Source organism: Hirundo rustica, chromosome Z (assembly GCF_015227805.2).
Source record: "Hirundo rustica isolate bHirRus1 chromosome Z, bHirRus1.pri.v3, whole genome shotgun sequence".
Lineage (NCBI taxonomy): Eukaryota > Metazoa > Chordata > Aves > Passeriformes > Hirundinidae > Hirundo > Hirundo rustica.
Window position 1 is genome coordinate 8298447 of NC_053488.1, and position 16311 is coordinate 8314757.

The following is a 16311-nucleotide window of genomic DNA, read 5'->3' on the forward strand; positions in this document are numbered from 1 at the left end:
TTTACAAAAGAAAGAAATTAAATCTGAATGTCATTATCAAACATACTGCAACTGATACATCCCCTGCACGCCTTCAGAGAGATCTACCTGTCTACTTTGGTAATGGAGAGGAGCCAAGCAGGTCTCCAGCCAGGTCGGTCTCACGCCTGGTGGAGCAGCATGACAATTCTCACAGGGCTCTGTGCCAGCTGGCAGGGCTTCAATCTAATAATCCCATACAGCACTTTCCTACAGTGCACTGCAGGGTGTTGTAAGGCTTCATCAGCTAAACCTCGTAAAGGACTGTGACTGCTTAAATAAAAGGGACTAGTTTAATGTTAAATATTAAGAGGCTGTTTTTCACCATGCAAAACTTTCAGTTTGAGCTCAGAGAAGTCAGCTCTCATCCTGCCTTCAGCTCTGCTAAGGAGAGGCATCTGCCAGGGGCAGTAGTAACAACAGGACGGCCTGGAGTGGCCTAAGAGCAACAGTGATACTCTGGTTTCTTTCACATTCAAAAGAACATTTCACTGATTTATTGAAAGAAATGTTAATTTTCTTCCTTGGCAACACTATAGCAGCTAAAGCTAGATGCAGACCAGTCCTGGTTTTTGCAAGAACATTTAATTCAATTACATATAAAACCTTTATAAAGAGTTATTTTAAAAGGTAAAAAAAAAGGCGGTAAAAAAGCTCTATTTTAGCCTAAGTGACAACTATTTCCATTGCAGTTAACAGAACAATTCACCCTCAACAGCAGTAAGATTTATTGCTATATTACATAAATAAATGACAGTTTAAATTAAAACAGTTAATCAACTGCTAGCCATACCTTCCTGCACAACATCATAAAGACAATATAACCATAGAAAACAAGGACCTTTCTGTCAAGAAAATCAGTTCTGAAAAGGAGAGGAAACCTCCCACTGACTGTGACACTAGAAAATGGTTCTGCATCATACGCTCAAAAAGCCCAAAACCAAAAATTAAAAAAAATACCAGTTTATTTACAGGAGGTAGATCTGACGAATTCAGAGAATCGTTCTGGTACCAAAGAAGAAACCTTCACTGTACTATAATTTAAAGGGTTTAGAAATTACTGCAATAAATCACAAGGGTCACTTTTCTCTTTGATGTTGTCAACTCTTGTCCATCCATTTCTCAACAGTCACCAAAACATGCTATCTTTTGCATTCTGTAATATAAAGACCCGAAGGCTTATAAAGCAGACTTGATGACGGTTGAAAACAAGACCTTTCTTGCAAAGGAGATCCTGAGGGAGATGGCAGATGAAATTGCTAAGCCACTGTCCACAATTTAAAAAAAAAAAAAAAAAAAAGGGCAGGTGAAGTTCCAGATGACTGCAGAAAAGGAAATAAACCCCTGTTTTTAAAGAGGGGGGTTAACTGTGCTACATCTCATTCCATGTAAAAACCAAAAGCAGCCCACTGAGAGCTGAAACAACTAACTCTCTGAACACCATTTGTGACTTTGCTAAGCTGCTGCTGAAGAAATCAGCAGGGATACGTGAAGTCCAAAAGCTTCTGGTCAGCCACAGGGAGACAAGGGCCGCTCTCTCCACACCAGCCACAGCACAGGACACCACGGTGTGTACAGCTGGGATGCTCCGCAGTCATCAGCCAGGTAATTCACACATCTCTGCCTGGGGACAACCATCCATATTCTCCAGAGGTCTGAAGGAACAGAAGAACTTTTTCCCTACTCTGGGGCTGCCCAAGCTCCTCTAAATCATGGCACTCAGGGGAAGTCCATAATGGCTGGAAAAAGGGAATTGTAACACGTGTTCTTAAAAAGGGGAAAGTGGAAGACCCAGGGAACTACAGAGACTGGTCAGTGTCACCATGTGCCAGGCAAGATCCTGGAGCAGATTCTCTTGGAAATTCTGCTCAGGGGGTCAATGCTGGGGCTGATACTGCTCAACATCTTTGTCTGACAGATCTAGTGACCCTCTGTCTGGGGTGACAGCATCAGTGGATGGAGCAGAGCTACTGACATCCCCTACTGGACTTATGCAAAGTGTTTGACGCTGTCCCACACAACAACCTTGTCTCTAAATTGGAGAGACATGGATTTGAGGGATGGACCACTGGGTAGATAGAGAACTGGCTGGATGGCCAGCCACAAAGGGCTGTGGTCAAGGGCTCATGGTCCATGTGGAGACAGTGACAAGTGGTGTCCCTCGGGGGTCAGTGCTGGGGCTGATGCTGCTCAACATCTTTGTCAGGGTCACGGGCAGTGGGATCAAGGGCACCCTCAGCAAGTTCACTGCCAGCACCAGGCTGTGTGGGGCAGTCGACTCGCTGGAGGGAAGGGATGGCATCCAGAGGGACCTGGACAGGTCTGAGAGCTGGGCCAGTGCAAACCTCATGGGGTGAACAAAGCAAAGTGCAAGGCCCTACAGCTGGGTCATGGCAATCCCAGACACACCAACAGCTTGGGCAGAGAAGTGATTGAGAGCAGCTCTGCAGTGAAAGCTTTGGGGTGATGGTAGATAAAAGCTCAACATTAACCAGTTCAGAAAGCCAAGGAAATCCTGGATTGCATCAAAAAGAGTGTGGCCAGCAGGCAAGGGAGGTGATTCTGCCCCTCTGCTCTTGGAAGGTCCCGGCTGGAGTGCTGTGTCCAGCTCTCATGCCCCCAACAAAGAAAGGACAAGGAACTATCAGAGTAAGTCAAGAGGATGATACAAGGTTAATAAGGGCACTGGACCATCCCCTACAAAGCCAGACTGAGAAAGTTGTGGTTGTTGAGCTTGGAGAAGAGAATGCTGTGTGGGCACCTCATAACAACCTTCCAGTATCTGAAAGTGGCTTACAGGGAAGCCAGAGATGGACTGCTCATCAGGAACTGCAGTGCTAGAAGAGCAATGGGTACAAACTGCAAGAGGAGGAATATAGTTTAAGTGTTGGGAAGAAATTCTTTCTTATGAGGCTAGTGAGACACTCGAGTAGGTTGACCAGAGAGGTTGCAGATGCCCCAACCCTATAATTGTTCAAGGTCAGGCTGGACAAAGCCTTGAGTGGCCTGGTCTAGTGGGAGATGTCCTTGCCCATGGCAGTGGGGATAGGGATTAGATGATATTTGTGGTGTTTTCCAACCCTTAACATTGCATGACTTATGTCTATATGGATGGTTTGGATGGTTAGACAACCATGTTGGGCCTGCAGGAACCTGCAGGAGCATGGAACTGTAGAATCATTAAAGTTTGCAAAAGACCTCAAAGATGATTGATTCCAACCATTAACCTAGAACCACTCTGCTGACCACTCAACCTTGTCCCCAAGTACCACATTAAATCATGTCTTAACATGGTGGCTCCACCACTTCCCTGAGTAGGTTGTTCCAGTATCTAAACACATTTTCAGTGAAGAAAGTTTTGCTAATATCCACTTTAAACCTCCCTTTGCACACCTCAAAGCAATGCCCTCAATTGTGTGGGGCAGGTAGGACTGCCCAGTGCTGAGAGGGACATGCAAGGCACAGCAAAACACTATTTTGGGGGTTAAAGGAGTGGCCATGTTCCTCTTCCCATGATCCTCCCCCTATTCTGCCATTCATCTCTCTTCCCAAGTATTTTGGCTCAATGACTTCTGACATTAACTGCAGGGACTCCCCCTTTCAAGGCCCAGCAACCACTAAAGAGGGCCAAAAATGCTGACTCCCAAAGAAGTTTACAGTAGCTGGTATTTTTGCTGCCTCTGATATTCTTAATGACTTGTTGGCCAAAGAGTGAACAAACACTGGTTTGTTAATATTTCTGAACACCCACAGCCACCATACAGCATTTTTCCTTCAGAAGCCAGGATGTCTTCCCCAAGGCATGGGCTGGGATGGGTTAAATCCTGACAAACTCAAAAGTCAGCTAAGTAATCCAGGTTTTGGAAACATTCAGTCTGCAGTTGAAAACTCTGCCCACATTGTCTCCGTATGTCACGGTGTCTCCTTTTTTCCTTTCTGACACTCAGAATTTTAATGCTTTTATCATTTTATCACATTATTATCATGGTTTTATGCAGCACAAGCATGTCAAACAAAGTAGTCATTACTTAATTGCTTGATATCTAAATTGGAGAGTTTAGTGAAACATCTCAAGTTTTCATAATTATGGCCAACTTTATATAAACATCTGCTGGCACACACCAGGCTTGCATGCTTGAAGGAGGTACACCACAAATGACAGGAGAATAACCTGGGGTAACAAAATAAACACTGTTACTCATCTCAGTTTGCTAATCTGAATATTTTCGTTCTCAAGTAACTTTGACAATCATTTTTTAAATTCAAACAGAAACCTGTGTATCATTGCAGTTGTTTACTTTGTTACTACTACAGACCAAAGACAATATTTTTGTCCTGCATCTGGTTTGTTAAAGAATTCTGTCATCAACATTATACCATTACCTTTTTGCATAAAGCATAGCTAGCAAGACTTTAGCCTGAAATAAAAATGTATACAGGTCATTTTGTATCTTTAAATTTTAGTTCACCTTTCTTCTCGCTCCCAGAATTCTCTCTTAGGATCGACTAATTTTATGACTGGCTGATAGGACTTTTCTTTACAATGAAATACCTCAGAGAATGTGACTCCAGACACTTCCATCAGAAAAAAAGAAAAAAAATTAAAAAAAAACCCAACAACAACAAAAAAAACACCCACACCTCAGGCTTTTTTAATTGGCAGAGGAACCTTGCTCTTTTACCTTCTCTCTGTTAGATGCTGAAGATCTCTACCAAGTCTGTACCCAGATCTCCTTGCTAACTCTTCCTTCCAAGAGGACATCTTAGCATGATTAGGCATAGACGATAAAACTATTCTTGACACCTCCAAGCTCTGGAAAAACTGTGAATCAAATGGGAGTGAGCTAATTCTTGGTCTCTTTTATGTGCTTGGTTGTCACAGGGCATCTACAGGGGCAGTGACTTGCATGACCCATGATGCTGGAGAAACTGGGTGCCGGTGCAGCATTGGGTGACTGTGAACTACTCTCACATCATTCTTTTGGTAGAGAAGCCATCTATTTTCTCACTCAATCATCCTCAGTGTCAGCTGTGTCACTCTGAGAAGGCAGGATCCAGGGCATTGTGCCAAGCTAATGCTTACAATATTTTTTTTCCTTTCTAGAGACATTAGTAGCAAAAATATTTTATCAGCCCATTTCATTAGCCTGAAAGTCTTACTCAGAATATCCTTATGCTCTTTTATTGTTTGTCTTTTTGCTTGTTTGTTTGGCTGGGGTGGGGGGGTTGTTTGTTGGTTTAGTTTTTTGTTTGTTTGTTTGCTTGCCTGTTTGTTTGTTCTTTGTTTTGTTTTTGTTTGGTTTTGTTTTTATTTTCAGTAGTAGGGATATTGTCCAGTCTTAATCTATGTTTTTATTTTGATTCTGAAGGTTAGTGTAATCTCAGCTCCTTGTATGTGATCCCCCTGCAGTCATCTGTTCTCCTTATCAATGCATGTGCTGATATTTTTGTCTTGCAGCACCTACATCTTATGGAAACCCCTCGTTAGTTCTTTGTGGCTCAATCCTGCCCCTCCTCAGGTGAATCTTTTCCTGTCTTTCCAGTGGGAATAGGAGACAAATATTGCCATACTTGCCAAATTTGGCATCAAATGGGCTGCTTATCTTTAGAGGACAGACAGCTATGGATACTAAGTCCAAGTTTCTCCCTGGTGGAGGTGCCCAGGTTGCTGAAAAGGTGATTTTTGCCCAGACCACTGTGGGCCATGATATATTCACAAGACTGTATCTGTGCCTAAGCAGGGGCAAGAGGAGACATGAGATCCCTCATTGCTCAATGTCCTGATTTACTCCTATCCCATTTTACAACCCTAAATGAAATTAATTGACTTTCTGCAACCTACACAATTGCTTACGCTTGATAAAATCTGTTAATGTTACAGGAAAATACATACGATCTTTCAACGGCAATGGCAATACACAGCAGTATACAGTATTTAATTACAACATATCCAGCATTACATGTTTTCTCTAGAAAGAGGTGCAGCTACACATGCAATTCTCACTCTGTTGTAATTTGTCTCTGGTCACCGTGTCAGGTAGCTTCTCTTACTGTTTTGTCAGGTAGAATTCACAGAATCATAGAATTACAGAATTGTCTGTGTTGGAAGGGACCTTGAAGATCATCTGGCTCCAACCTCCTGCCCTCGGCAGGGATGTCTTTCTCAAGATCAGGTTATTCAGAGCCATGTCCAGCCTGGCCTTGAGCACTTCCAAGGATGAGGAGTCCGCAGCCTCTCTGGGCAATTGGTCACAGTGCCTCACCACTTCATTTCCTTATAAAGAATTTCTTCTAATATCTAATCTAAACTTGCCCTTGTTCAGCTTAAGGCCATTCACTACATGGCCTTGTGAGAAGTGCCTGTCCATCTTTCTTGTGGGCTCCCTTTAGCTTTTGGAAAGTTTATGGATTATGGTATTAACAGTCCAGAAAATTACAAAAAACTGAAATAACAAGAAGTCAATCTAGACAGAGTACAACCTATGCCATTTCCCAGTGCTTACAAAGTCTCTTCAGTAAGTTACAAAGGAGGAAATTTTTCTTCTTGGCTTAATGATAGCTCCCAGAAAGGATTAATTTCCCTAATGCCTGGAAACCTAGTATGTGTGTGTAATGTTGAGCATTACATAATTAGGTGTGTAAGCGCCAAAGAGATATTTTGGGTTGTTTTGTTTTTCAAATTGTAAAGTGATTTTTATTACTCTAGATACAATTATACCAAAAGATGTTTGACCTACCTGTATGCTCTTATAAATTTGACATTTATATAGATTCTTCCATGATTGGTGATTACCAAATTACGTAACAAAAAATTCTTACAGAGATGAAGAGGCATTTTTTGTACTCATATGTAAGCCAATCAACCTGTGGAAACGGGTAATAAAAAAATCAAGTAACATTTGAAGTTCAATAGATTTGTAATCTACATAGTACCTTAAGGTGGAGGAGAAATAATTTCAGCCTCTTAAGCCTGCTTGGACTCCATTTACTTCTGTTGAAGAGAGAACGTTTTGTAAGAAAAAATACTGACTACATTATATAAGAACGAGGGTTGAGTGTTTCCACTGAGACACAATTTTGCCCCTGCAGTTCCTTGAAATTGACTGAGGAGGCTTTGCTGTAGGGTTTCTTGCAATTACCTGTCAGTCAGCTTAAACTGCTTTTTAGAACATTGTCCTGAATAAATGAACCTCTAGATTAAATCAATGTGATGGACACATAAGCACATATTTATAAGAACAATTACAAATACCCTCATAAACTTTATGTCTCCCCTTATGGGAATTCCTTAATGTTTCAGGGTTTCATTCCAACAGCACTTCATTAGATATGTGAATCTATGTAACTGTTCTTCCCCCACAGTAAAAAAACTGATGATTTTGTATAAAATGCAGTAGCCAATTATTTCTTCCTTGAAGCTTGCAAAATATACTACCAATTTAAGTTACACTCATGTAGGTAATGGTGGTAATCTCCTTTAAAGCATTTCTCTCCTTATTGCAAATTAGATAACCTCCATGTACAAGAAGTGCCAAATTCGTATGCAAGAGCTGAGGTATGTGATGCTTATAGGAATATATAAGTCAGGTAAAAGCAGGAGTACAGAATGTGGTCAAAGAACTAATGACTGCAAAGAACATAAAATCCTTAGAGAATTTTTCTGGCCTCCATACTGTGAAGGACAGAAAGGTTAAATAGCCCCTAGCACACTCTCTACCAAGAAGGAAGGAAGACCATCTCAGCCTAGGAGGCTGTTTGTTTTGGGGTTTTTTAAAATACTTTAGCATATTGCATGTCAAAGTATTAAACTCTCAGCCACTGGTCAATAATTTATTACATTGGTTAGTGCACCCAACTGATAAGCCAGCTGTGGCAGAATCCTTATCCTGAGTGTTGAAGCTCTGAAATCAAAAGGAAGCAGGACCACTGAATTCTGGTTTCATTATAAGCCAAGAATGACCCAAGTTCCGTCCTGATGAAAAGTGTTTAAAAGTGTATAGACTATTCTAGTTTAATCCTATTATTTTATATTTAATTAAAAATGTCTTAAGGTGCTCATCTATTGCAACATGTAGAGTCTCAGCGTACATGGTGAAAAAAAATTTTTGTAACAAAGCAGGGAGGTAAAAATGAAAAAAAAAGGAACTCTCACTACTCCCAAAACCCATCTTCAGTCACAAATATGTGTACCTTCGCCCGGCCCAGCAGTAGACATAATCAGAGCTGCCACCAGAGCGAGTGCTTTTGCTGAGTGGGCTGCTACATGGTGCGGAGGTCAAAGTATCAGCTGCCACTGAATGTATGTAACATGTGGATGTTAGAAGGCAAAGGGCTCTCTGTTGCAGCCATATTACAGCTTGGGATGGAAGGAAAATACTTAAAGTTTCGTGTGACAGATTTTAGGAGATAAAAAATATGACACAGTTCTGAAAGGCAAAGCTAAGCTCTCTGGACTTTTTCTTTCTTTCTAGTTTAGGCAGTGAACCCTCATGACCCCCTTGCTCCCCCAGATGACTAATTTACACAAACCCAGTCTGCCCCAAGAATTAATGTGTGACAGTGAAAGGAGAGCAGATTGTTATTCCTTTGGGTTAAGAACCTCCTGATATATCATGGACATTTAAGACAAGTTATCAGGGATATTTTCAGATTTACATTTTATACTTCTCTTTCATTAGCTTATTTAGGATTTTGAAAATGTGGTTTCACAGGTCCACCCCAAAACCTACAAATCCCTAGCATTTTGCATTTCTGATTGCTGTGGACCTGTGAAACTGCATTAAAACATGACAGGAAAAGAAGTCTTGCATTTCAAAGACATGAACCTAAAGGTATATCAAGGTTTCTTCTTTAACTTGCGTAATTAATGCACCTTTTGCAGTATTTCCAAAGCCTTGGTTTTCAGCAGTGTCACGTCCCCCACTTCACACTAATAAGGAATCTGAGCATGCACCATCCTCACATTCTCTGACATGTACTACATACTACACGAGGTTATACTAGAGATTATGGCTACAATCCCTGAATCGTCAGGCTCACTGACATTTGAAATGCAAAGTGTGCTCCTTGCCTCTTCCCAGCCACAATAAACCCAACCTCTGAGGATATATGATTCCTGAGGCAGAGCGGAGACCCTTTGAATGAGAGATACCCTTCAAATTTAAAGAAGCACCAAAAAAAAAAAAAAAAATTAAAAATAGAGAGTTGTGTGCCACTGAAAAGGAGGCAGAGAAACACAATAGATGAGTCTTGAATAAAAATGAAAAACTAATCACACTGCCGAGGCTGTGGATAGAACATTTCATCCCTTTTTTTTGTGTTCTGTTCAGTCAGGCAAGCATAAAAATGACCTTTCTTGTACTCATGTTTTCAGAAACCTTTTTCAAGCAGATGTTCATTTTATCTGCCTGGATCTCAGCTGGCCTTCAGCACAGATGTTACCAGATATTTTGCATTTAACGACTGCACTCTGGTAAGCTAAGCCTGGGCAGCATAGCAGGTGTTTGTGTGTGAGCAGTTCAGCTTCTTCATCCCTGGGATCTTTCAGTGCTATGTGACTTCAGCAGAGGCTGCCTGTAAGCAGGGAAGATGCCTGGTTCCTCGGCTGCTGTTTGACATATGTTGTCCAAGAGCTTTGGGTGTGGTTTGAAGGGTCCTGTACTGCTCCCAGGACCCCAAACTCACAGCATCAGAAGTACCCACTGACAGCTTTTTGTGTGGCCTTCCGGCCTTGGCACTACACGAGCCTCTGAGCCATCCTGTGCTCTCACTAAAGTGAGGTGTTCTCAACAATGAACAGGAGTTAAAACTGAGACCATTTCCTTCCTTTCAGCCTCAGGCTGTAGGCAATTTTCCCACTCTGTTTTGTTCAGAACAAGCTCAAAGAAAGCTGCCTGATGAAAGCAAAAGGGTATTTAGCTAGCTTACCTAGTACTGCGAATGAGACCATCTGGAACTGGCCATACCAAAAGATCTCTGCTGCTCAAAATCTTCTCTCTTACAGTGGCCAAAAGCAGGTGCCCACAGAAGGCGGCAGGTAAGGATACACCCATAGGATTCCTGACCCGACTAATGTCACAGCACCTGGTACCACAGGGATGATGGCAACTGTGATGTGGGGGTGATTCCTGTGTACTGGGTAACCCCAGGTGCATTTATCTGTCATTGACATATTCAGTCTTTGGACATGAGCTCAAGCATCTGTGCTGCGCTGTGGCACAGAGCTCATGGCTGAGCTACACAGGACTTGAGCAGATTAACAGTGAGCAGGTGAAATCTCACACGTTAGCAAAGGTGGGTGTAAGAGGGAGCTCTTGAAAAGGGGATTAATGAATGCTGGAAGGTAAATGGCGCGAAGGAAAGAAAAAAGAAGAAAATTAAGTATTGCACATAACATAGTGTTAATCTATCACTTGCCTTTGGTCATAACTGAGAGGTACTGGAAATCTAGAAAGGTGACATTTGCATCTCGGATGATGATGATGATGATGATGATGGTGATGATGATGATGATTACTACTACTCCTCCTACTACTACTCCTACTACTACTACTCCTACTACTACTACTCCTTCTACTGCAAATATCTGCTTGGATCAGATCAAAACCCAGGGATTAACTACAAACTACACATCCCAGGTGCTAAGACTTATTTAGCCAGCTGGCATCTTGTACATTTTCTTGAAGAAAAGGTAGTAATTTTTTTAAGAACATTTAAGTTTAGGTTTACAACATATGGGGGAGAAAGCTGGGAAGGCACTCAAGAGCAAAGGAGTGAAAAATGAGAATGGGCTAATCAAAGAAGAGAATGTAAATTGCTAAAAGCATAAGGATATTGACAAAATCTGAGAGTTATCAAGTTATCACAGTGGAGCTTTTTTTTTTTTTTTTTTTTTTAACTTAAAAAGACTTTGACTATATCTTACTGTAACTATGTGCCTGGAGACCTACAGCAGTCCCAGCAACAAAATGCCAGCAAGTGGAAAAGTGGAATGAAAGAGTGGGTTTATTGACTTTTAATAAGGGGTAGAAGAGTGGTAGAGAGACATCTGCTGCTCCTAATCCATTTACCAGCCAGGATTTTAGCTTTGAGGAGATTTCTTAGTCTGGACAGACAGAGGAAGGAAAGTGAAGAGGAATTAAAAGATGTCTGTTCAATCAATCACTTTGTTACGGTCTAACGGATTTGACTGAAAGATCTCATCTGTTCATAGATTTTTCCAGTACGTATAAGTATCTTCTATAGGGTGCAATTCACAGAGCAGTCAAATTTTCTTGCATGTGTCATTTGAGATTGTAAAATTGTTTGCAGAACATTTATATCCCTCTGGAGTTTTCCAGCCCTGACCCATATCTTCTTATAAAGTGTTATTATTGCTGCCGTATCTGAGAGCCTGTGGGCAAAACCAAACACAGACTAGTACGTCCAGAGCCGGTTTGTCTGCTTACAGAGAAGAGCATATACACATACAGAAAGATGCATAAACAAGGAGCAAAAATATCTCTGAAAACACATTGCTGCTGTCCCTAAGAGGAACTTGGCTCTTCAACAAGACTTTTTCACTATATTCCAGCATTTAATTATATTACTATGGTTGACAGGAAGTCATGCTCCTTCACCCATGTGGGGATATGGAGATTACTGAAGGGTAGGCTAAGGAGCTGAATGTATTATAGCATTAAAACTGTTTTATACCCCATTAATGAACTTCATTTAAAGAGAATAAAAAGAAAGACCTTTGATTATAGATAGGAAAAAGGTGTGTCAATATTGAAAGATATTCAGCACTAAGAGGAACTCACACAATTTAGGGGGAGGAAAAATGAATCAGGAAAGCTATACCATTCAGTCTCAATAAATACATCTTTAAAAAGCAGAAATGTTCATTTGCATAATTTCTGTAAAATGTCTTTGGCTTGCAACCTGCCGCTGAATTAACTAATTCTAGAAAGAAACCATATACTTTCCATCAAATGCTAGATATCAAAATAATGGGGGCAGTTGCATAACAGCTGCTGCAGCACAGAGGGGGAACCCCCTTTTTATTTTGGACACACAAGACAGAGCAGAAAAGTTATTTGTATTTAATTTCTATAATATTGTGAAAGTGTATATATATGCACTATATATTATAGTGTATAATGCTTCTGAGTATTTCTCACAATCTGTTAAGAATTCTGTTTCTGCTTCCTGTGCTTTTCCCAGTGTTCTTCTGTTTTCACAGGCAGATGGACCTTGATAAAAGACCAGGGGAAATTGTCTTCTAATCAGCACTGAGTCACGATCCAAATGCAATAAGTATTTGGTTAGGAGTTGTATTCCACGTTCAACAGGTCAGACTGGGAGCGGGAAGGCACCTTGAGGCTTGACCTGAAGGTTGTGCAGTCCTCGTGGTACACTTAGCCCAGGTTAGCCCCAGCTCAAAACACTTTTCACTCTTAAGTTGCACAGAGTACCTCTAACCCCCAAGACACAAGGAAAACAAGGTTAATACCCCAGACTTGCTTCACAGAGGCCTCTCACATGCTAGTAGTTTTATCTACCAACACCCTTATCCATGTTCAGCTGCTTATAACCCAGCGGTAAGGAGAAGCTTATTTCAGGCTCCTGGAGTAACACCCCATTCCCTAGAAATATTTCATGAGGTACAGATTATTTGCTGAATGAAACCACTGTGCTGAGCTGTGGCACATACGTGACTACTTCCACTCACCCTTTTCTGCACAGCACATGCAGCAAAAGCACGGAGTTTAAATTCCATTAAGAAGTTTATTCCAGGAGTTTAAATTCCATTAAGAAGTTTATTCCAGGAGTGTGATAATTTAATAGGATCATAAAATTGCATAAAATACTCAGTGAGATTTAGCATAAGAAAGCATGGGGGGGGCGCTGGTTGGATGGGTGTTTTTTTGTTGTTTTGGGGGTTTTTTTGGTGGTGGTGTCTGTTGGGTTTTTTGGGGTTCTTTGGGGTTGTGGGTTTTTTTTTACAGACACATTTTTACATAATTCTTTCTTTATTAGAAGTTTTAAAGAGGAATGATAGACCTATCTCTACACTATCTAATAAGCAATTTTATTCTTTATTTTAAAAATCAGATTTGTCAAAGATAACAGTGCATGCTGAAAGTGTATCAGAGCACAGAATTACTTGCATATCTAGCTGACAAGTCCTGAAAATAAGGTAATAACCCCTGGTTAATTCCTAGGTATTTAGGATTACCATGGAATAGCACTCAAAGCAACTTGGCAAATGATTTAAGAATGCCCCAGAGTGTAATTACATGCAGATAGAGGTCATTGGGTAGAATATTTTTGCTGTGGTTTGGAGTTCATAAAACAGTGCGAGTCATATTCTAAGATACTTTTAATTCCATTCTATGTAATTGAGGTGGAAAAGTAGCAGGATGACAGTATCTGATTTAACTTCTAGGTCATTGTAACGCCTCTGATAAGATTTTTCCATTGAACAACTGGACTGGCAGGAAGTATGTGAAGCAAATATCAAGGAAAAAAAAAAAAAAGAGATGTGAGTTCGAGGAACTCAGAAGAAGCATATCCTGAACTATTTTCTTGTCTTCAAAAAAGGAACAAGGCAGAATTTTTTGTCAAACCGTGAGGAAGGTTCTTTGTGCTCATCCAACAGGTTTTGCCCTCATACCTGGAGTGCTTCCGTAGGATGCTCCTCTCAGGATGCTCCCTCTAGGAAGCAGTTTTGCACAACCAAGGCCTGACTCATGCTAAGACAGTGACTGAGGACCCTGGCAGTTTGTTTCTTTGCTGACACAGTGCCCTCACTGCCCCCACCCCAGCACACCTCCTTCTTACCATCTAGTAAAGCAAGTGTTGAGAAAAATCCGCATTTTTAAAAAACAAAAATCCTTCATTGGCGCGCAAAGACTCTCTCTTATGCTAGAAAACCCCTTTGTTACTTGCTAGTGGCATGTCTCAGGGTCTTCAGCAGGGACCTGTTCAGGTCAAGAACCCCTGACCACATAAGCACCCTGCAAATGCTGCAGAGGAAGGATGAGAAATGCACAGTGAGCCCAAAGTCTGAAAGTCTCCGGGTAGTGCCAACACCTTCCTCCCTCTTCTCTGACAACCACAGCACAGGAACTGTGCTTGCAAACAATTATGAACCAAAATCAAGTAAAAATAAAAATGAACATGGTGTTCACAAATCATCTCAACAAGTTTATTTATTTGGAGAAAACTATTGCTTGTCACTGTGACCAAGGTTTGAAATTAAGTCACAATTTTAGTTTTCCTTCCTAAAGATTAATGAATCAGGGACCTGACATTTAGAATTATATTTAATTTTATTAAGCAATACAAAAACAATGAAATACAGAATTTGCCTTTTTCAAGTCACAGAAGTTTCACTAACATTCAGGGTTCCTCTGGAAAAGAAATAAGTTAATCTCAATTTATTATAAGGGAAAGAATTCATTAGAGTAAAAATAAAGTTCTCTGATAAATTACATGTAAATTATATTTTGTCAGGAAACTAAAACTGGCAATCAAATAAAAATACCCTGAATAGTCATTATGGTAGCACAGATGTTCTCCTGCCCACATGTCACTTTGACTTTTTCTATTCAAGCAGCTCTAAAATAGATAATTGAATAAGAAGCTCTAACAGCAGGCTACAGAACCTTTCTGCCCTGCTCAGGCTCACAGATCTTTCTTTTCCACCCTTATCCACAAACCTGTTGCTCCTGGGCCACATTTCCTGGATATTGAACATGGGAAATTCTACTTTTAAAAAAAATATGTTTTGCAGAAATATAAGCTCTGCAGCTGTTACGATGCTTTTTTAAAAGCACTCTGCACTGCATACTATTAGCATTTCATGGAAATTGACTAAGGAGTTCAAAATGAGGGCAAATGTGAAGTTCTCAGAAGATCAACTAATTCAACAGCTTGGACAGAATAAGCGTTCCAAGAAATCATGCTAAAAACTGTTAAAAACTGTTGCTGAGTCAACAACAAAGTTTGCATACAGAGTCTGCTAACTGGTTTAATGGAAAATTTATCCTTGTGCCTACAAAACCTTGGGGTTTGCTCCTGAGAGCTACTAAGGGATTTTGTTTTAAACAGGGCTTTGCAGACCAGAGCTCTGAAGCCCTTCTGGAAGTTTCTGAGAGTTGGGTGTTATCACTTGCTTAGGAGTCATATGATTAATTGTCAGTTTGCTATGCTAGCTGGGAAAAAAAAAAAAAAAAAGAAAAAAAAAAAGGCAAAACAAAAACCTCACCAAAAGAAACAAAAACCCCCCAACAACTCCCCCCCCCCAAAAAAAACCCACCAGAAAAACAAAGAAGCAAAAAAAGAGCAAAACCAAGCAAACCAAAACCACACCTTTCAACGAACAAGCAGGCCCAAAGAACCAGATTCCTCAGCAAAGCAAGAACTAGGAAAATATCACAGAGTATTGACAGAAATGTTTCCAGTGGTCCAGACTGGAAAATGCATTTTTAAAATTAAATGCAGTCAAATATCACAGCCAAGGGTTACTTGGAATTATGCCATTATTATCTCCTTTTTTATGCAAGCTCTTCCATTCAGAACTATGCACATGGATAATTTCAGCTGTCTTAGTTGGGGCCCAGGCACAACATATCTTTACTAAGTTCTGCTTCTGTGTACATAGGGCCCTCCAATACTGCTTCAGGGTAAAGCATATCAATTTTACTGGAACTCTCAAAAAATTCTGTAACTGGCAGGGCAGAACTTCCACTCGAGCAGAGCTTTAAGCATCTATACCTCTTTGAGATGTAAATATCTGTCTTGAAACAACCCATGACGTGGTTTTCTACCCCACCCCATTGCACACTACCCAAAAAGAGTGTGCAGCTCAACATGGACAGTCAAAGGACGGTGAGGATGTCCCCCCAGAGCATGACCGATCCTGTTCTTGCTCACCACATCCCAGGCAGGATTGAGCACTTCCACTTTTACCACAGACAGAAAAATTGATAGCTGCACCCTCATTCACGTGCGACGGCACTGTTCCTTGCCCCGTGCTTAGTGCAGAACAACACATGGAAGAAGCTGAATTTTGTACCTACTAAAGCCACACCACGTGAGCCAGACGTCTCATCAGGAAGTCAATGCATTCATGAGTCAACCATCCTCAGCACTGACTCACAGTCCACAGGAGTCACCTCTGAAGCCCCAGAAACCCCATATGTGGTCCCAGAATCACAGGATGGGTCAGGCTGGAAGAGACCACAGTGGGTCATTTGGTTCAATCTCCCTTCTCAGGCAGGGTTATCCCAGAGTACGTGGCACAGG

General features: G+C 41.0%; 1 protein-coding gene across 1 annotated transcript in view; it reads left to right on the top strand.

Moving 5' to 3' along the window:
* Window positions 1-2144: 2144 nt before the first annotated feature.
* Window positions 2145-16311, top strand: part of CD180 (CD180 molecule) — a 66972-nt gene continuing 52805 nt past the window's right edge. Inside the window, 3 exon segments of the mRNA XM_040089813.1 lie at window positions 2145-2338; window positions 9409-9490; window positions 10469-10708. Coding sequence (XP_039945747.1) covers window positions 2145-2338; window positions 9409-9490; window positions 10469-10708 — 516 coding nt within the window.